The 23,440-nt window shown below is 31.5% G+C and overlaps 1 protein-coding gene across 1 annotated transcript in view; it reads right to left on the bottom strand.

Annotated features, from left to right (window-relative positions):
• The window catches only part of LOC142321063 (DNA repair and recombination protein RAD54B-like), a 79,948-nt gene that overhangs the window by 43,064 nt on the left and 13,444 nt on the right, over window positions 1-23,440 (bottom strand). The window contains exons 3-6 of the mRNA XM_075359065.1: window positions 11,677-11,902; window positions 6,535-6,634; window positions 4,342-4,437; window positions 2,025-2,240 (exon numbers count right to left, since the gene is read on the bottom strand). Of these exons, the coding sequence (XP_075215180.1) occupies window positions 2,025-2,240; window positions 4,342-4,437; window positions 6,535-6,634; window positions 11,677-11,902 (638 nt within the window). The remainder of the gene's footprint in view (window positions 1-2,024; window positions 2,241-4,341; window positions 4,438-6,534; window positions 6,635-11,676; window positions 11,903-23,440) is intronic.

The following is a 23,440-nucleotide window of genomic DNA, read 5'->3' as shown; positions in this document are numbered from 1 at the left end:
ATACATGTAATTACTGAGGTACTGTAAAAAAATTCACAATTTATATACACTACACACACAGTTAATATATGATATAATAAATTGCCTAAAAAAATTGCACTACTGTTACTAACCAAATTAAAACATGACAACAAGTTGCACAATTAATGGAATGCAAATATCAGGCAAATAAGAAAAAATTACAACTACATGGTTTGCCACAACAAACACTGTTATTAAAATAAGCACCCGCTGTAACTAAATTTTTTCTGTAACTTACAAATTTTCATTTAATTTAATAATAAGTACTCTTTTCCAATACAATGATAAACCATTTAGCAATGACGTGACTAAGCAGCCCAGTAACACAGTTTACCTCTTAGGAAAAAATTTCAAGGAAAGTTTTTATTAAGCTTTTTTGATGGTCAAATATGTAAAGTGAAATATTTAGCTATAAGCTTAGTGGATAAACTAACAATTTTTATTAGCATCACTATTTTATTACTCTAAATTCATTAATATATCAGTATTAAGAACTGAAAATGGAACATTAGTGTACTGTAATGCTAGAAAAGGGACTGAGCCATTTTAAACATAAAAGTTTCACACAAAAGTCATCTGACTTCCTGATCTATTTCCTGTGCACTGGCATTCAACAGCAAAACTATATTAGTCAAGCACTATCTTTAATGAAGAGTTTCAAGCATAATAACTCCCTTATAGTGATGATAAAAAAATTATCTTATTCTATTCCCCAATCAATTCTCTACTAAATTCTACAGTTCCATTTCACTCCAGTAATTCTTCTTCAAAGAAATATATAAAGTAACCTTTCCTTTCTACATCCTTACCACACTATGTTTTTGTGGGAAAAACAATTCTAAAAGATTTCTCAATTAATTGGCTAATAACTGATCCTAAAATCTGATTTCTCATCTAATTTGGACATTTTCATGCAATGGTTTCCAGTTATCAATCACTTATACATACAAGAAATTGTTTACATCATGAATAAATGATATTTATAAAAAAAAAATGTTATGAAATAATTCATGACAGTGGAAGTGATTTACAGTAACATTCTCAATAAAATAAAATGATTACCAGACATTTTGTCTCTTAAGAAGCATAACAGCAGCTTGTAGTAAATGTTATATAATGATTATAGTACTTTTCTCTCTCCATAAGTTATTCATATTTTATTTTTACTTTTTTTTTAATAACCAGTACTAAAAAATAATGATGATTTTTTTACAATTAGGTGAGATGAGGAGCATGTTATTAAAAAATGCTTTTTTATGTAAGGTATACTGATAAAAAATATTTATCTCCCCTTTAAGGAACTGAAAGGTTAATAATATAAACAAAATATTTTAAAACATACTGCATTCATTATAACAATAAATCTCACGTAATGATATTTTTTTGTGAGCCATAGAATATCACTATAGAGAAAGCTTCACAGTAATTAAATCTTTAAATAAAAAATATAAATTTGAACCTTTAAATTAAATAAAAGAATTTATTTTTAACAAAAATAACCATTCTAAGATACTTTAGCCACTAGATAAAATACTAAGATTCTTTAACCACTAAGGGGTTAAAGTTTAGCAGTTATCAAGCCAGTGAAAGTCCTCATGATTAATCATAATCTTTGTAGCCACGGACTTGGTTAAACAATAAAATATATCAAAATTATTATTGTTGCTCATGAACATGAGTGCCCTTGAATTATACTCACTAACATTTTCCCAAATACAATTTTCAGACAAAAAGTAATTTAGATGTAGGTAAATAAAACATGAAATAACACTTCCAAACAAACACATCAATCACCACAAACTGTTTCACTTTAATTTTATTTTTATACAAACATATGTAATAACAAAACAGAACTGAATATCTCCCACAAATGAAGTTACAAAAAAAAAGTCTTAAATATCATATCAATTAAAAATTAACAGGAAAAAATGAAACACTTTCTCGAAGTAATTATTTTTATTTGTTTAGCTATCTAAGCAAAAGAAATTATTAATAAATCAAACCTGATGTTCTTGATCTGGTCGGGGCATTATAAGAGGTTTAATCTCTGCAGTTTTTGCAAACAGAACTGAATTAAAGTTTACTGTGCGTTTCACTTTTTCTCCAATAATGTTTGTGCTCTTGCATTTCTTTATTTCATGTTTACAAGGTAAATTATCATTAGATTCCAATGGACGCTTTCTTTCAGCAATTATGGTTTTTTTAATTTCTTCTAACACCTGTAAGTTATAAGAAACGTTATTTTGTAAATTAAATATTCTCTTAACAAGTAGATTAAATAAACCTATCAAAATACAACACAGAAACATACAATTTATGGTGAGAGTTTCACAAGTTTCCTCTTATAAAGCAATTATAAATTACTATAGCTGCAACTGTATCCCAAAATATAAATGGTGAGCAAATGAAAAAATTGTCCAGCAGAATTATAATACAGTTTATTATTATTTTATTATATAAATGTATACATACAGAGTTTTTTTTTAATTTAAGTTAAAAAATATTTTAAAAAAAGGTTGTGAAATATATTTGGCAAGTCACTCATGGAGTCAGACTGGGAAATGTCTTCTACCTAAAATAAACTGATTTGATAAATATAAGATTTCAATAATTTTACTGGGGCAAATCAGAATACACAAAAAATGCACTATACAAGGTCTTTTCAGAAAATAACCGAACATTTTTAATTATGCGCCAACAAAGATATTATAGTGACATGCGGTTGAGAGCATTGTGTTCTGCATAACCTCCTCTGTAATCACATGTTCTTGAATTGTTGATATCTTATTTAGTTTTTGAGTTATTATTTGAGTACAACAAGTTTAAGTGTTACTAGTGATTTTTGTAATGTGTGATTTTTGGGAGCAACAATACAACATAACATTTTGCGTGAAACTGGAGAAAACTTTCACAGAAACATTTCAACTTTTGAAACAAGATTATGGAGATGATGCCCTGGGTCGTACACAATGTTACAAATGGTTTTCACGATTTAAAAGTGGTCATCAGTCAACTGAAGATGACCCTCAACCAGGAAGGCTGATGACACCCACATTCAGAAAATCAACAATCTCGTGCATGCAAATCATCAACTGACTGTTAGAAAACTTACAGAAGAGGTTAGTATCTCAACTGGATCATGCCATGACATTTTGACTGAAAAATTAAACATGCATAGAGTTGCATCAAAGTTTGTTCCTTGTTTGATGACTGAACAGCAGAAAGGATCATAACAGGAAATGAAAGCTAGGTTTACGACTATGACAAAAGTTTAATCTTCTCAATGGAATGGCAAAGGATCTCCATGCCACAAGAAAGCACATCAGTTTCAATCCAATGTCAAAGTGATGCTCTCTTTTTTTTCGATTTTAATGAAATTGTGCATTTTGAATTCTTGTCTCAAGGTGAAACAGTGAACTGTGAGTACTATCAAGGCGTTTTATAACTGTTACATGAAAAAATCCACAAAAAGAGACCAATTGTGGCGAAACAACTCATGGTTCCTTCATCACGACAATGCACCTGCACACTCAGCTATGTCAATTCGTCAATTAAAAATTAACAGGAAAAAATAAAACACTTTCTCGAAGTAGGAAGGACATTCATCAGATTTTTGGCACAAAAATCTGATGAATGTCCTCCCTCAGCCTCACTACTCACCAGACCCGGCTCCTTACAATTTTTCTTATTTCCGAAATTAAAATCAGTGATGAAAGGTCGTCGATTTGAGACTATTGATGACATTGAAGCAAATTCAAATGTTAAAAAAAACATTAAAGCAAAACACAGACCTTAAAGGTCATTTAAATGATGCTATCCAGGACTGCTTCATGAAGAGGAAGCACCACTGGAAAAAGTATGTGAATAGGGTAGAGGAGTAGTTTGAAGGGGTCAAGGACTAATCTGTAAAATTAATAAAAAGATTGAAAAAATAGAGTTTGATTATTTTCTAAACAGACCTCGTATGTCTACTCACAAGAACTTTCCAATAATAGTTCTCATAAATATCTAGTAAGAAAAATTTGTGGGTCCAAGAGGAACAAAAAAAAGAACTATGTCATTCATTATCTCAAGATTAATGCACACAAAAACAGATGTTATTTTTTGTTTAAATTTCTAACCATAACATACAGATGTTGAAAAAAATGTATATATATATATATATATATATATAAATATTTTCAACATCTGTATGTTATTTTACCATAAATATTTTATACAATTAGATTCAGTGTCAAAGCTTTCACAATGATCTTTACCTTATGAAAAAATTATTTTTATTTCAGAGAAATAAAAATAACAATAAATGTTTTTACATACCTCTACTTCCTTATTTGCTAAATAGAATTGAGTTCCCTCGTGAATATCGGCATATTTTTTATTTGAAGCTCTTCCAATGAAGGTACCATCACTATCCTAAACTCAAAATCAAGGATCAAGTTTAATTCATTGAAAATGAAATTACTAAACACTTAAGAGAAAAACTTCATTCCTAAGAGAAGCAAAAATTCATTCAAAAGGTAAAAAAAATTTTGCTGTAATATGTTTAAAACAAATGATAATAAAAATTTATTATTTAAAATAAAACTTTTTTATTATTTCTACAAAAAATAATTTAATTTTAAGCTTTTGTAAATGTGTTATACAAGACATTCTACAGATTTAATTCTGACCCATTACACTTAAGTGAACAAATATACCACAATAAACAGAGATGATACATCTGTTGTAAATCACTTTGGCGATACAATCAGCAACATCAAAAAATAACTTAATATGATGATCAATTATATTAACAACATTAAGAAGATTAACGCCCTAAAGATTAACGTTATATTTTTTAATGCTTGTAATAATTTTATTATAGTAGTGATTTGATTACAATATTATTTCATTTGAATTAAACAAAAATTTGTGTATTTCATGATTTAAAACTTTTAGGTTTAGTATTTGGCATAAAGTTAGGTGGGATAAACACCTAAATTTATTTGTAAAAAGATATCTTTATTTCTGAGAGATATCTTTTAAAAATTTACTATTATATGATATACATCATTTGAGTTATACATAGAATTGTAGGGGGAATCTGTTTTGGCTAAAAATAAGGACAGGGGTATTCATTGTTAAATGTTGAGGTTTTGTTTTATTTATAACAAATAAAATTATGCATTCTGCTTTTTAAACAGTACAGTATTTTTAGAAATACTAAAAGTATTTTATTACAGTGTTTTTATTCATTAAATATAAACACTTAACAGTTAATGTATATTAACTGTTAAGTTTTCAATGTAGAAACTCTAAAATATAAAATAAATCTGTATAAAAACAAAAAGAAAGTTTCACAGGACTGAGCTTTAACAAAAAAATTGCAGAAGCAGACCCATTCATTAGTCATATAATTTATTGATAATTAAAAATAAAAGTTCTAAATTTGAAAAAAATTACATTCTGCACACTGTAAGTAATTATATTTTTGTAATATCAAATACTATGATCTAAAAAATTGTCAACATGCGGATAACTGTATCCAACATACATAACTTCAGTGATCTACAGGAATCATATCATTGTATGTGACTTTGGCTGCTGGTATTTAGTAACTTCAAATAGGATATTTTTGTGTTTTATCTAGAACCCACGAATGTTCTAATTATTACATGTGTCGTTATTACTATGTATATATTTTTTTTAAATAGATCCACTTTTACCTAATAGGCACTTCAGCAAGTCCAGCCATAGAACAGGAAACATTCCTGAGTCAGCCCGTAAATGGAAAACCCTACCAGATATAAAGGATACACAGACTCTTCAGCATGGAGAACCAATTAGTATCAAGTGTTCCCACAGAACTGATGAGAAAGAAGGGATCAAGGATAAGTAAAGGGGGTAGTTGAAAAACGATAATCGACCAGAGTAGGAAGGAATGATGTACTGTCTTTTCCAGGACTATGTATACAATTATATACTGGATGTTCATTTTAAGTGAGCTACCTCTTAAGATACCACACTCCTCTTTAAGACTCCTTAGTCTTAAAGAGTTACAATTCAGGGTCTCTGTGACTTACAAAAACTTTAAATGGTGAACTTCACTTATTTTCCCTTAAGTATTAATACAGTATTGGTATTATTCAGACCACTTCCATTTTTACAATATGGCAGCCACCTTTCTTTTGCTCACATTTGATTATTTTTTACAACCTTAACAAAGAACCATTATCTTCCCTAGCCTGCCTGCAAATTTTTATGGAGTGAATCATTTTTGCATATAAAAACTAGATCACACCTTGAATTCCACGTTCAGTGGAATTTCCTACATTTTCAAACTCAGGAAAATGATAATATATTTAGCCACAAAAGAGATGAGATTGAGCTAATACATCTGGGAACTAACTGAAATACATCATTAGTTGTGTGAGTAATATGTGAGATGCTCTTTACTTTCTGGATCACTCTTCTTATATTAAAGAGATATTGTAGCACTATCATGCCAAAACTTATGTAATAAATAATTACCTTTAAAGTAACTGAAATTCCAGCAACTTCCAAAATTCCATCGCCTTCCCAAGTTTTATGTTTCTTTTTTGATATTTTTCCATAAACAACATTAAAAATCCTAATTGACAGAAATTATAAACACAATCATATTATAGTAATGTACACAATGTATTGAGTGTCGATATAAAAAAAAATATCACTAATAGTTTCAGTCTAAAGCCAACTGGTTTTTTCTCACCCCATGTGTGTAAATTTCATGCACATACTTGGTTAGTTCCTTGCACTTCTCTATATATTTCTATTGTGCATTATTATTATTTTCATCACAATGTATACAATTGAAATTTTCACATCTTCAGTTTCATCTTTTCTAATCTTTGCTTGGTATTATTCTCAACACTTCCTTCCACTGCTAAACTAATTATAGGCCTTAATATCTTAAATCAATCTAGTTATTCTATTAAAAGCCAGTTTCTTTTAGTTTTTAATACATCAAAAATTCTCTGTTAATCAGTATGAAGTATATGAATATACAAAAGAAAAAAAAACAGGATTAAATTTCAGTTGGAACGAAATAATTAACTGAATCTTTTATATTTATGTTATCAAAATATTGCATTTTTATAATATATTAATGAATTGGTCGTGCTCCAATTCATATTAAAATAAATTTATTAACTGTAATTTATATTTTATTTATCGGGTAAAATGAATTTGTTTGTAATTTATTTTTTACTGACAATGAAAGTGAAATAATAATCAATATTCATAGTATTAGAGCAATTACTACACTAAGTTTTTATCAGCTACAAGAATGCAAAAATTACTTAAAATTTAATCAAGATCAGGACATAAAAAAAAAATCTGGTCACAAATAAGGATGATGGTGATTACCAGAACTTCAGAAGTTAAAATACTGTTTTTTTTTAATATAAAAATAAAATATAATTAGAACTGATGTAGCAACAAAAGAAACAAGGAATACCATTAAACATCTCACATAGGGTATGTTATTAATTTAATATATGTGTATTGCTAATTTCACATTTAAAACAAAATCTGAATGTTGCACTGATTTTTTTTTATCAAATATACATTGTAACAAAAGATTCTACTTGCAATTCATATTCTATATATCAAAATGAAAAATAATATCACAAAATGTTTATGAGAGAATAACAATCTCCCCTCTGTTTTCTTTCTGTCTACCATTTTGTGTTTTTTAAAGAAAAGGTTATGCCTAAAGATTAGATTGAGAAATTGTTATATCTGGTATACACATTCACATCATCTTTCTGTAATAATTAAAACATTTTGGTGTAAACATATTCACAAATTTCAAATTAGTGGACACATCAATTTTTACCTTTTAGTCATCATTCGTTTTATTAGCTAAAATGTTGATACTCTCATCATGAACAAAATTACTCTTATTTTTTAAAAATCACTCAAAAAACATCAAAGATTCTACAAAAAATTGATGACAATTTTTCACCAGATTTCATCTTCACTACTATTAAAATTAATTTTAATAAGCTTGAATTAATTTCATGTCTTCAAAATTAAATAATGGCTAATTAAGCTTACTATAAATAAAACAATTTGTGCAACATTATCTTCATTAAGAAATGGCAGCCTTTTTATTATTTAAAAATAATTAAGTAGATTAAAAGATTAATTATTATTAGTAACAAACAGCTTTCTGCTATTTTACATGATCTGCTCCTAACAATGACTGAATGAAGATTACTGTTACAGGAAAAGAATAAGATTCAATATTCTAGCAATTAGAACAGGGGATTTATTTAAATCTGAACAGAATTTAAACATAATCATTAAATAAACATAAATAACTGCATGCCAATTTTACTTTCAATTTCTCTAGAACAAATATTTGGAAGTGGTCTCAACTGGTAGCAATATACTGTAATGACTGTCAATTTAAGATTGTCCTACTCTATCAAAGACATGCTCTGGTATAGCTAGCGTTGAAAATCTTCAATTTACTGCTTAAGATTCAACACTGAGCACTGTTACACTGTAAACTGTAATTTGTTGTTAAAAGTTTGGGGTCAATATCTCCAGGGGGTGTGGAAAAAAGATAGTTTCTTTGGGATCAATTTTCTCAAAATTTTGCAAACCTAAACCCACTTTATATGAAGCTCAGTACATGCTTACCTTACCATTTTTTTAAAAATCTTTCTCCAAAATTCCCCTTCCCCTAAAAAATCGAAACAAGCTATCTTTTTATTTATTGTAAATTTTTAAATCAGCCTTTCTTTAATGTCGTCTTAGGCATAGTAGTGCAACCCCCCCCCCAAATACTTTGGGGGCAATGTTGTGGGTGGGGAAGACAATCAAAATATAAAATCTCAATTTTTTGAATTTTTCATAAGTTTTTTGGTTTATTTTAACTTTTAGCAATAATATTACTATAAATTTTCATCATAATTCATTCCCACCACCAAAAAATAAATCTTAGGTAGCTTTTTATTGGTTGTACATTTTTTTAGTTGAATTATTCCATTTTAGTATCTTCTGTTAAACATATAATAAATGTAGAAAAATCGAAAGATTCTCTTGGAAGGTAATTTTGGAGGTGTGGGAGCAGAAAAAGTTAAACAATACAGATTTTTTGAATTTTTATAAACTTTTTTTGTTTACTTAAACATACAATGATAATCTTTTAATAAAACTTCATCATAAATTATCCCCACTCCAAAAATAAAATCTTTGGTAGCTTTTTCATGTTAATTATTTTTCCACTGTATAAGAACAACCACTGATAGAAAAGAATTACAACTTTGTTGTCAGCTTTTTTTATAACTGGTGGAGATTAAATCCAGCTAAAGATTATCATAAACCTTCTGCAACAATAACAAGGTGTTTTCAGAATGATTTTCAAAATAAGATGTCATTTTGTTTATAATGAAATGGTTAATAGTTTAGTAATTAAAAATGTATTTTGATAAAATTAATGATTAGATATAAAAGATTAAAAACTGACGTGGCTGCCCCCTTTTTTTGTGAATGTGTTTACACCATAAATTTTTATTTATTAGAAAAAAGTGTTATAAACATGTACCTTATATTATATAATTCCTCAATCAGTTTATTTAGTGAGAATAAACTTTTCTCAAAAACACCAATTGACAGACATTAGGAAAGAAAGCAGACACAATTTTTTATTCAATTTGAAATGTATAATTCAAAAGCCAGTTACAATCTTTTGTTTTGTTTTTGTTACACCTCTGGGTGGGTAAGTTTATGTATACATGTGTGTGCATGCGCGCGCGCGCACACACACACACACACACACACACACAGAGAGAGAGAGAGAGAGAGAGAGAGAGAGAGAGAGAGAGAGAGAGAGAGAGAATTTTTTTATATAAATAAAAAAATTTATTTTATCATTCGCTTTGAAGTCAACACTTAAACTGTTAAACACTAGCTGTGATGAACAGTTAAAGTTGTTTAAGTATGATCAGAGGCACATATCTCAATTACGCAACTTTAATGTTGATCAAGACTCAATTTATGTTAATTTTCATGTCTCTCAATAATCATATATTTTTCAGACTTTCACTTTAGTGAGCTCTGAAAGTAAAAGTAAGAATGATTACAAAAAGATAATCCTTTAACAACCACACCAAGTTACAATATTTTTCTTTCAAGAACAACATTCACACCAAAAGGATTTAATTTTACTTTGTGAGTGTATGCTGACATGACCAATAAAAATTACAATGTTGAATTATTGACATTAATTAGTTGGTGTACCAACTAATTAAAAAAATATAATATGCTATTTTTCTCAGTACATCGTGAATTGTCATCAGCAAAAAACTCAGTTTAAAGTTTATGTGCTAACTGTTTTACAATACAAACATATGCTATATTGAATGCAGATATTTCACAAGCAAATATAAACACATTACAGTTGAATCCTAAGTTTCAATACCTCAGTAGTTATGGTTATAATTAAATAAATATTTGAAATAAACTGAAAAATATATAAATGTTCATAAACATCTTATTTCTCTTAAAACAATTTCTTTAATTAGTCTTATTATTTTTAAGCATTCACTAATAACGTCATCAGCCAAATAATGCTGAAAATATGTTGTTCCCCAAACCAAAATTGGATGTACTATATAACTTCAGTAATCAACAAGTAGCTTCTGGCTTTGAATTACACTTACTTCACATCCTTTAATGCCCAAGATATTTCAAACATTCCAGAAAAATCTATTAAAAGGAATACATTTTATTGCAAGGGATCAATTATTTTTTTTTACATAAACAAAAGAAAAACCTTGATTATTTTAAATTCAAATTAATCTATCTGTGAGAATACATTAAAATATTTAAAAGTATACAATTTAGATTAAATAATGTTAATAAAGGTTTTTCTAATTAAAAGAAAAATAATAATTTTTTTTTTTAACAAAATCTTTCTGAAATAAGGAAAACAACCCCATAGGAACATAACAATAATGCCTAAAATAAAAGTACATGTCTGGGGTCTGCAGTAAATCAGCACACACAATTCATATCATTACTATGATCATGGGTTTTTTGTTATGGCGCTTCATTATAAAAAGTAAATCACTGATGTGGAATTTTTATTTATAAATAATACACAGACACTATTTGGGATACAATAAACACAAATGATATGTTTTTATGACTAAATTCATCTGTGATAATTTGTAATGATAAATGTAGCAATGGTTTAATAAAATACAAATGAGAAATATACTTGTTACCTATCTCTAGGACAAATTAACAAAACTATATGTCCAAATATCAGAGTTGTAAAAAATTCTCACAAAATCCCCTGTAACAATTATTTTTTATAGCATCTATATCTGAACCTACAAAGTAAATTAATTAATACATGAGTGAAAAAAGAAAATAACACAAACAAAAAAGAGAAAATAGATTTATCAATAAGATGTCTAAAAGGGAAATGAAGGTTACAAATTTTGGAATAAGAATATGTACGGAAATACTAAGCCCTCATTTAATATTCGATGCAGCTATTTGTAATGTGAATTGCACAGATTTGCAGCAGTTGGTGATGTACAATAGTATAATTTTAATTTTACTTATTTCTAAGTAAAACATAGACTTGCACTACTAAAAACTTATTCCTACCTGTTTTTGTCGTTTTCAGCAGATGATTCATTATTTTTTACAATTTCTTGTCCTAAATTTTGTTCTGCTTGATCTTCAAAATTATTTATATCAATTTCTTTGTTTTCATTTTCAACTTTTTCTAAAGAGTCAGTTTCATGATGGTCTTTGTCGTTTTTACTTCCACATGAATTTTTTGATGCACTACTTAGAAGGTTCAATATACTCTCCGTACTACGAAGATGACCTTAATAGGTACAAAAAAGACAATATCAATAAAAAATATCTACCCAGTGAGACTTTACCTTTGTCATCATACAAATATCTAGTGACACTTTGTAAATATAGATAATTAGCCAGCCTGTCTAGCCTGGACCCTCGGAGCTCAGGTCAGCCCAGGCAAATCCCAGAGACAACTCAGGGGCTCCTTGCAGCCTACTCATGGCTGCTTGCTTCACTCACCATCCCCAATTTTCCAAGGGGAACACCGCCCTGGACACCTGCAGAGCTTGCTGTGGTTGCGATTTCCATCTACCCAGAGGGGTCTACCCCTGGACCACCGCACTATATGTTTATATACATTTCCAAATAATTGTGATCTGTTAGATTGAAAGTGTACCGGATGCATGCAAAAGTTAACCTTCAACCTACTAACAAATACACCATTTGAATGTTGAAAATTAGACAATTATTTTTAGATATATTATAGGAGCACCCCATTGCACCTTGGCAAAACAATGCCCCCAGGAGCATCCTGTTTGTTACCAGTTGATGGTGATGACTGGTCTAGCCTCTCATGAGGTGCTTGTATACCTCACCACTCTAGCCTCATAAGCAGTCCCCAGGTAAGCCCATTATTGTTAAACAGAAATTTTGTTAAATCTATTTAATATTATTTTATTTAACTTAAATTAATTCTATTATTTTTATAATAATATTCATTCGATTGATTTGAATCATTCAGTTTAAACCCATCTCACACACTGATACACTGTGAGACTCGCAGTTGATTAATTCAATTCATTAAAGTTTGAGCTTCAACCAGCAAATCTCCGCTGCTGCATATCTATACTATTATATAAAGAGGAAGAGGGTTTTTCTTTGTTCAGGATAAACAAAGAAATACTTGATCAATTGCAACCAAATTTTTATCTATGTTTCTTGGCATAACTGAGATGGTTTTTAGATATATTTCACCTTGAAAAATCTTGAAAATAGATTTATGTATGTAGTAGTGGAGATTTGCCGGTGCGAATCACATTTGTAAAGACATAGATGCAGTACTTTCAGCATTACTATTTTATTGTGAGACAAGATGGTTATTATATGGGAAATTTTTGCAACGTGTTTATGAATTAGGAGATGAAATTGCCATTTTTCTAGAAGAGGAAAACCAAACTGAAGCTGCGAAGCTTCGAGATGGAATTGAGCTACTATAACATATACGAGAAATTAAACCTTGAAACTTAAAGGCGCAAATACACACATGTTAAATACGAGTCATAAAGTAAATGCTTTTTGTAGAAAATTGAAATTGTGAAGCAGAAATTTAAATTAAAAAAAAATCTAGAAATGTTTGTAAATGTGGATGAATGTGTTAAAACTTACAAGGTTGAAAAACCATTTAGCCATTCTGGCAAAGGATTCTAAAAAGTACTTTCTTGCTGACAACAACTTGGTAGCAAGTTACGAGCAGGTTAGGGATACATTTGAATATACTCCCCAAAGGCTCTTGACTGCCAAAGAAGAAATCTTCATAGACTTCACAGCAGTGGCAAAATCAAAAGACAATTTAGTAATAAATCACTCTGAATTTTGGGCAGGGTGGATGATGAGTTTTCTGTACTGAAAAGAGGAACATTTTGTACACTATTACCATTTTCAACACCGTACTTTTGGGAAACTAGGTTTTCTGCAGTGGCTGCTTTGAAGACAAAATATATATCACGGCTAAATAGAGAAAATAATTCAGTGTCTATTTCTAATATTAAACATTCCTTCAAAAAACTTTGCTCTGCAAGACAGGTCCAAGGGAGTCACTCACTATTAATTTTATTAAACTTGGTTTAATTTAGTGTTGATAAGTTAATTATTAATATTAAATACACTGTGCAGTACTGAAATAATCTTATTTATAAGTGTATTATTTATTATATCAGAATCTTTTGCTTTCATTTCAGTAAATTAGAATTTTTTTAATATTTTCTTTTCGATATGATTGCGCCCCACCCCCCCATTTAGTGTTATCACGTTCCCCTAGGGGAACACGCCCCACATGTTGGTTTAATGAAATAGCCATATTCACTTTTCAATTATAATTTATGTAATATTATTACAAATCAATGAACTCATCTAAGGAATTAGATGAGTTCTAATTAGATTAAATTGAGTTAGATATTTTACCTTCAATTAAAAGTTTATACTGAAAAATATGTTTCAGAGTTACTGCAGCAGTCATCATTTGGTTCTTTCATAAAGATACTTTTTTTAAATTACATAAATCAATATACCCAAATAAAATTTATAACAGCCAAGTAATTTTTTAAAAGGCTTACATATAATGAGACAATGAACATTTTTTATATAGTTTAACAGTGTAATGCAATACTGTTTTCAAAGGTATCTCCGAAAACAAAATAAAAACTTAAAAATATCTTCCTCAAATTTCTACTCTAGATGAAATCACTGGATCTGTATTAAAACAAAATATTTAAAAAAATATGTTGTTTTGTACCCTGAAAGTTATAAATGACTTTAATATTAATAAGTCATTTATAACTTTCAAGGTATTAGGAATTAGTAATTAATTTATAACTTTCAGGAATTAGGAAAAAAAAATTAGTAAGGATAAACCATTTTAAACAACTATGTACCAGATTAATAAAAGAAATCAGATTAAGCAGAATTTAGTAAAAAAAACACTTGGCTTATAATTTAGAAACCTACCATCTAATCAAATATTCATCTTTTATAGATTTATTTGTCAGTGTAAAATTGTAAGTATAAATAAGAAGAAATTATTTTAAAATAAACAGTTTAATGTGTTATAGTAATACGGAAATAGGAGTACGGCGTCACAAGTACTCTTTGCTACCGCAAGGAACGCTAGTGTAGCCGTTCGCCATTTTGGAAATTACCCTTTTCCCTGTGGGAAATTCCATATTCCCTTAGCAGGATGTTTGAAATACCACAGGGATGCCAACTTAATTAATATTTTCGCTTTAAATATTATTTGTAATAATTAATTTAAAGGTTGGTACCACTGACGAACAGCTGTTGTGTAGCGGTGGACTTGAATTAAATAAATAATATGTAGTGAAAAAAAACCTGGTCGGCTAGGATTCGATCCATCATGTCGGGACGCGATTGATTGACGCCTTAAACCAATCGGCTACAGCGGCTCCCTGATGTATTGAGCAAAAAATGTTGTATATAAACTGCGCGGGAGAAAAATGAAATATATATATTAGTATAGATCAACGATCTTGTGACGTTGTACAAATATATATATGTGATTGTCTCTGTGTGTGTATGTTAATTTTAAAACTGTATGCAAATTAGATTTTTTTAATTATTACAGTCCCACTGTTAAGAGTATGTAACGTCCGCCTACCATACAATATTTATATATGCATCTGAATGCCATTGTGTGTGTGTGTACATATGTTAAATTATTTTTTTAAGATATATGCCTCGAGAATGATCCTTGTCGGTATGATTGCATCACCAGAAGTCGTAGCCCGCCACTCCAGGACTCTGACATGACTCGTGACCCAGAAAGCGGAAAGGGCGCGTGGGTGCGTTGGCGGCGTGGCATGAAGATGTTTACCGTTAGGGATGCGGCGCTCAACTGAAGAATCGACGGACTGACGCGGACTTAACTTGAGGATGATCCTGGTCGTCATGGCGTTTGTATAAGGTAACGAATATAATGCGTTTGCACCTCCCGGTGCAAACGCATTATATTCGTTATAATAAAAAAATAATTTAACTGTATAATAATTTAACTGTAATAATTTAACTATAATAAATAAATAATTTAAAATTTTTTTTTTTTTTTTTTTTTTTTTTTTTTTTTTTTTTTATGGTAATTATATATGGTAACGAATTATAATTCGTTACCATATATAATTACCATAAAATGGTAATTATAATGAAAATTTTTATGTAACTATTCACAGTTATTGTATGTTGATATATATGTGTGTGCGTGTGCGTGTGTTATCTTAACAACTTCTTTTTTTTACAGCTATAAAGAAGAAAAAAATATATTTGCACGTACTAATATTTTTTTTTGTTTCTTTGCTGGTATATTGCTGGAAACGTCGAATTAATCAAGCAGACACGACTTGAAGACGGAGTAGAAATGACATTTACAAATTAATATTTGCACGGAGACGAAAACGGTTATAAATTTGGAGAACACCGACATTGTTGATGAACAGTGGAGTTCCTAGAAAAGATCATAGAGACGTTTACAAAATTCATCAACGGCAGTGGATGGGTAATGAATAAAATATTTTACATAAATTTAAATATTGTTCGTTACCGTCCGCTACACGGTGCTTCTACCTCCATCAAAACTTGTAGAGGCAATAATTAATGTAAAGATTCCGCATAATCAGAAATGTTTCCCTTTGACCTTGCTTAGCATACCTCTATGACCAACCAGGTCGTAACTATCGTCAGAGTTGGTATGCTATGCATAAGCGTGATAATATGACTGGGATATCATATCCCGTAAAAGTAAGACATTGCTCGCTTTGAAGTGTTAAATCCCACAATAAGCGTCGTCTATGGTTAAGAGAAAGACAACGATCGCGTGTATCCGGTGCATTACCGAAAACAGCGATCGTACCCCCTGCATACACCTATTGCTGCTTACAGAGACAAGATATATTCCATTATTGCCTTATAAATACCAAACCAGGTAAAAACGGGCTATCTCGTCTCCTTTCGGGTCTCACAAAGAATCGCTGTAGCAGTCAATATTGTCCTTACTGTTTGCACCGCTTTAGTTCATCAGACCCATTTGTCGCTGCACGAAATCTAGACAAACATTTGATCGACTAAGCGACACAGTGCACAACGGGTAAGGTTGCCTAATCCGTAGAGAGGAAAGGAATGCATAATAAAGTTTAGGAACCACTTGTCCACACTTCGCATTGTTTATGCGGTGAATGCAGATTTCGAGTCATTTGTACACCCGATGGACACTGACACCTCTGAACCCAATACAAGTTATATCAATAAGTTCCGTCCGGTTACACATACGTAATCGTTGATGAGAAAGGGTAGATTTGTGAAGGTCATGTGGTCTACCGAGCTACAACTGATGGTCCAGCGTTTAAAAAATGCTGGATGAATTCCTCGGTCACGCCGATAGATTGCACAAGAATATGGTTAACGAAAAACCGATAGTGATGACTGCCGAAGACACTGAAACATTTGAAAGGGCTACCGAGTGTTTCCTACGTCATTGCAATTTCAACGACAATCGAGTACGTCTTCACTCGCATGCCACAGCTCGGTTTCTTGACCCGTGCCATAACTAGTGCAATTTAAATTGTAAGCGTGTCGAGCACATACCAGTATTTTTTCATAACCTCCGCGGTTATGAATCACCATAGTTTAAACTTTGGGGAAATCCAAAGACAAACTCACAATAGACAGTATCGCCAACACGTTTGAGCGATTAGTCACTGTCCAACGGTCCGTCACTGTCCATCGGTCCATTGAGGTACTTAGATTGTATAATTTTTTTCGTCATCCCTCGAAAAGCTTGTAGAAAATCTAATAAATGATTGTCAGGACAAAAACGTTGTATTTAAACGTCTCACCTACTGTTACTAGCTAACCACAAAAGGGATTGTTTAATCCGTAAAGGTGTCTATACCTACGAATATATGACCAATGTGAACAAGTTTTTCGAAACACATCATCCACTCCAGGCGGCATTCTACAGTTCGCTAAGAGAAAACATAACTGACGATGATTACGTCCATGCTCAAAACGTGGGAAACGTTTGACTACAATACGCTAGGCGATTACCACGATCTTTACCTTCTTAGCGACGTATTATTGTTGGCGGACGTCTTTGAAAATTTTCGAAGTACGTCTATACATACGTCTTATTACGGTTTGGACCCTTGTGACTTTTACTCCACCACCCACTTCCCTTGGAATGCAATGATAAAAATTGGAACTGTTTACCGACATAAATATGCATCTGTTTGTTGAAAAAGGCACACGAGATGGAGTAGCTATGATTTCAAACAGGTACGCCAAGGCGAAAAATCCAAACATTCCAGACGAGTATGACTCATCAGTACCCAAGTCCTGGGTTCAATATTATGATTGCAACAACCGTTACGGGATAGCCATGGTTGAGCTCTTACCACATTCCAAGTTTCGGTGGTTGAGTACTGAAGTGATTAACAAGCACGATATTAACAATGTTGACGATTGTGGTGAAAAGGATTAGATCTTGGAAATGGATCTTGAGTATCCATAAGAATTACACGATCGTTACAAGGACTACCCTCTTGCAACCGAATGATTAGTACCAACCGATGATACGTTGTCTCCTTATTTGAAGGGTGTAAAGAAATGTATCGTAAAGAAATTAATGACATTGTACGACAAAGAACACTATGTTGTACACTACAGGAACTTTTAAAGTTGTACGCACATCTTGGTTTGAACGTGAAAATCGTTCAGTTCTGGAATCTTCGTCGCCTTGGTTGAAACCGTACATTGATTTAAGTACTGAAAAGCGTGCACAAGCGCGAAACATTTTGAAAAATACGTTTTTAAGTTGATAAATAACGTGGTGTACGGTAGGTCACTGGGAAACGTTCGTAACCGAATAGACTTACAATTGATCACTAACGAGCGTAAACTGGACAAGGTAATTGCGAAACCAAAACTTATCGTTTGGTACGTCTATAATAGAGGTTATCGGAGTTAGTTTGAAGAAAACGGAGATATTTCTTAATCATTCGATCTACATCGGATTCACCGTATTGGACAGTAAAATCAGTATGTACGAATTCCATTATGATTACATGGGGGAAAAGTACGGTCGTAGCATAAAGCTTCTAATAATCAATACGGACAGTGTGATGTATCATATCGTGAGCAACAACGTTTACAACGATTTTCTTCACGATATCGATCGGTTCTATACTTCTGATTACCCCCGCGACCACGTATGTTTTAGTAATACCAATAAGAAACGACTTGGTAAATTCAAAGACAAGATGAATGGAAAAGCTATTCGTGAATTTGTCGGACTTCGTGCTAAGACGTATAGAATTCTCGATTTCGATAAGAATATTGCAAAGGGTATTCCTAGAGTATCCATTGCCAAAGATCTTAGACACGATCTATACAGTCTTTCTAAAGATGCGGTTACGTACACAAGTACGTAGGTATCAAAAACACTTTACACATCTATTCTATTAATCAGTCAAAAAAATTGTTTTCGCCTTACGATGATAAACGTTATATATTATAAAATAAACTCAACACAGTTCCATACGGTCATTACAGTGTTAACAAAAAGAAACGTAAACTCCTACCCAACAATGACGCCGACACAACCCAAAAAAGACCAAGAATCGAAAACGAGTTCCTCATATCCCGCAGTCACGACTATTGTTAATTATTGCCCCTTTTTTTACAAGTCCATAAAATAATTATTTTGTTTGTATATATAATGTAATACGTTACAACGTTACAACCAAAGTAACATAATTGTTACAATGAAAAAAGTTTTTTATATTTAATAAGTTATAATAAAATAAATTAAAAAATGTATTTTTTTAATTGAACTGAGTGCTTTTTTAACTAAAATAATTACATAATTTTTTTAATTTAATTTTTTTGTAAAAATATTAATCTACTTACTATCACTAGACGCCAATAACTTTTCGGTTCCTTCCATACATTTTTTATGAGACTGCTAATGTTAACGTATCGTCTTTTATTCGTAGTAATACATACGTCCCAATATGTAACACGATGATCTATTTGATTCCGAGGACCGAATAATTTCCATGGATTGTCAGTGTCGTATACGTACACAATTCGTTGGGATGATTCGCCCATCAGAACTAACTCATCTACATTATCAGTACACAAAAAATCTTAGGATATACCCGATGGTCACCAGTGACAACGTCAATCCCCATTCGCCATGTCCTGTAACACTGCCTCGCCCACAATTTTGGTGCGGTATCTTACCCAATACAGGAGGTTTGATACATATGCCGAAGTATATGCTTTACCTCCGGCTTCTCCTTCTCTGATTGTGGTGGTGATATTAAATAACCATTTATTATCGCCATCCACGATAGATATACTATTGACGGAGCAGGCATATTGAAGATGATAAAGTTAAATAAAACGTCAAGTGAATAATTTCTCACTTTGCTGTGTACTTATACATATGTAGTATGTAATAAAGTTTCCGGTTATCCCCTCCCTACTTAAACTTCCATTATCATGTTACAAATTATAAATAAAAACACATACCTTATTCCGCCGTTCGTGAACCGAAACGACACCGACGCTCCGCAACAGATGGCACATCTCTGGTTATCGCGTATCACACGTATCGCGCAGGCTTCGCAATAACGAATATCTGTACATCTGTCCGGTTTACCATTGTCACCATCGCTATTACGAAACGATAGCCTACGTTGACCAATACGTCGTACTAGTCATCCTGACGTCCTCCAACGTGGTGGTGGAGAAGCTGGTGTCGTTGGCAGTGTTGAAGCCAGTGCAGATGACTGCACGCTTTGACTGGTGGTGACGCTGCTGATGTTGATGTTGCCGCGGGGAGAGCTATTGGAACATTTATTGTTCCCTCATGCTCACCAGTTATGCTTAAACACCGACGTCTAAGTCGGTGTGCCTCGTGAACTAAGTCCACCGCCGCATAAAATACTTCCTCTTCGTCGCCCCTATTCCACACCAATCAGGCACGGCACTCCTCTACCGACGCACACGACTTAACTATTTCACGAACGTCTGATGATGACGATTCCATTATACAGAGTGATTCAAAGAAACGGGAAATTTAAAAAATTAAATATCGTTAATGAAAAATTTTTTTTTAGAAAATGAATTTTATTTCACGTAATTGTACAAATGTTGCCATTTTAGGATAGATACATTTTAGTTTATTATTTAAAGATGACATCTTGCAGGTGACCTCCTCTAATACGTAAACATTCACGAAGTCTCTTCATTAAATTGTTCATGGTTTGGCGTAACATCTCAACTGGAATTTCCGCAATTGCTTCTCTCTCTGTATAATAGTAACAAAGATGATTATTGAAGTTACAAGTAACAAATGAGCAGGAGTTATGTTGAATGAAATTAATATATGTACATCAGAAGATAATAGAAAGATATATTTCCTGTCTTATTTTAATTGCAAAAAAGGGATGGAAAATAGTCTATCCTTTTCTTTTATATAAGATTTTAATTAAATAAAAAAAAGAATGATTACATATGGCAGTTAATATATATAATATTTCTAATTTTAATTGCAACAGAAAAGGATATGGAATTAATATTTATTTTAAATGTAAGTAAAAAGAGAGAAAGAAATAATATTATTTTTCAATGAGGTTTTGATAATTATTTAATTGCACTACGATAACATAAAATGCATACGCTTATGTGGTATTGTTACAAAAATATATATTATCAAGTATTTTTATTTAGAGCACTAACAGTTTTTCTGTTGTTTTTTACTTCCAGTAACTGATAATTTATTTTAAACAAAGCTTTACGCCTACTATATTTTTTTCTTTTTTAAGAAAAAACTATTCACTGGTGTTCCAACGGTTACATATGATGGATGTGTCTTAAGATTTAAAACATCTTACCTTTAGTCAAAAGAATTGGTAATAAGAAGGTATGTACCTAAATGATCAAATTATTGGCCAGATATCTTTTTAAAAAACCACTTGAATCCCCCAAAAAATTAGCCTCTAGGCTTTATTTATGTGGGTGATGGTACGCGTGTAATATAAGTAGACGGTGGCGTCTGCATTAAGATGTCAGACCCAATAGTTTACGATGTATTACACGATGTATCGTGTAAATTGTTTTTAAAAAAATAAAGCGCATCTATAAAACGGTCCTTATCAGGACCACCCTAAACCCCTGAATCGATCATTTATTTCAAATCACAATTCGCTTTACTATATCGTAAGTCGATTAATGATTTACCATACTATCGATACGGCCGGTGCCAAGGCCGGGATATAAGAGTGGTGAGACGGGTAAAAAAACAAATAAAGATTCTTTTTTTTCATCTTATATTCCTTTCCTTACACATGAAATACATTTAGTATCATAATGAATACCATAGCGTTAACATCTAAAGAGTACTACTCTACTAAAAGGAGTGTACGTATATTTTATAATTGTTTGTTACAACTTTAATATTAATTGCAGTCGAAATTTAACATTCATCAAAACATATAGTGAATCGATAATGTTTCCGTGTAAAATACCACAACAAACGTCCTACCGATCGTTAATCTTTCAAAAGATTCACGTTCAGACCGGTATATATTGTTTTACACCGTTGTGACCAAGGTTCGGGATGTTGTCAACAAGGACCCGAATTTAAATGCCGACCACAAATAGGCGGTGTTGAAAATTTGACTAGAAATTCATATCACAGAACAGTTAAAACAAATAACAATTTGAAAATATATTATAAAAAAATTGTAGCTTCCAATCATACAAGTTGTACCTGTCAGCATATTAGCATCCCTATCCGATGAAAAAAAATTTAATAAGGCCACCGTGTTTTTTTATCACTTCAATAGGCACAATCGAACGCGTGTGATAGAAAAAAAAGAAAATAATTTATCGCGTCGATAACAAAAAAAATTATAGTTTATCGTTATATGTTCATTTGCAGTTGATACGCAATTAAAAGAAATATTATTTATTCTTGGAATACCGGATGCGATCGCTGATAAAAAGGTTAAAAACTTGTTCGCTGCCGACCAGACGTCAGTGGGTATAAATTGCCCTCCGTAACCGTTCTAGCATTCTATCGCGTATTCTTGCATAAGCAACACCATGACTGTCGGCTACAGAAGCGATTTTATTAATCAGTTGAAGAAACTTCTTGCTACCAATCTTGAAACCAAAAGCGTCGGTGAACTTACGGTTAATAAACCGTATGAAATTTTGTGGTTAAGCAAAATCACCACTAGATACGGTAAGAGCATCATCTGCCGATTACAAGATGGTGAGGAGCCAGCATTTAATGTGTATTTACCAAGACGGTTCGCCGATACACTAAATGAAGAGGACTTCGATGAAATGGTATCCATGAAGCTAAAACTGATTTTTAAAGATCGCATAGGAAAGGATTTGATGTAATATTTCAGTAATCATGATTGACAGCTGGTAACTATTTAAACTGTCCTTTTCGGGACAAACAAAAATTACACATACACAAAACAAAAACGCATTAAACCCCCGTACAATAATGTAACTAATTATTATTTTTTTTAAAACGACATTTATTTACATTTATTGAATGCAGTGGTTTCAAGGCTCGTCACACGATATGATATTGGATTTATCCATTAAAAAATAGGTTTTTTTTAACTTCTTGCGGGTGTCGATAATAAATAATAGAACCAAAGGTCGGTTGTGACGTGTGACGTTCTGATTTGTTGACAGCAGGACGTGGCAGTTGTGGTGGTGGTGGGGAGGTGCTTATAACTATAATGTAACC

The sequence above is a fragment of the Lycorma delicatula genome, chromosome 3 (genome assembly GCF_047948215.1).
Source record: "Lycorma delicatula isolate Av1 chromosome 3, ASM4794821v1, whole genome shotgun sequence".
NCBI classification, from domain to species: Eukaryota; Metazoa; Arthropoda; class Insecta; order Hemiptera; family Fulgoridae; genus Lycorma; species Lycorma delicatula.
This window is presented reverse-complemented; position numbering and strand designations above follow the sequence as displayed.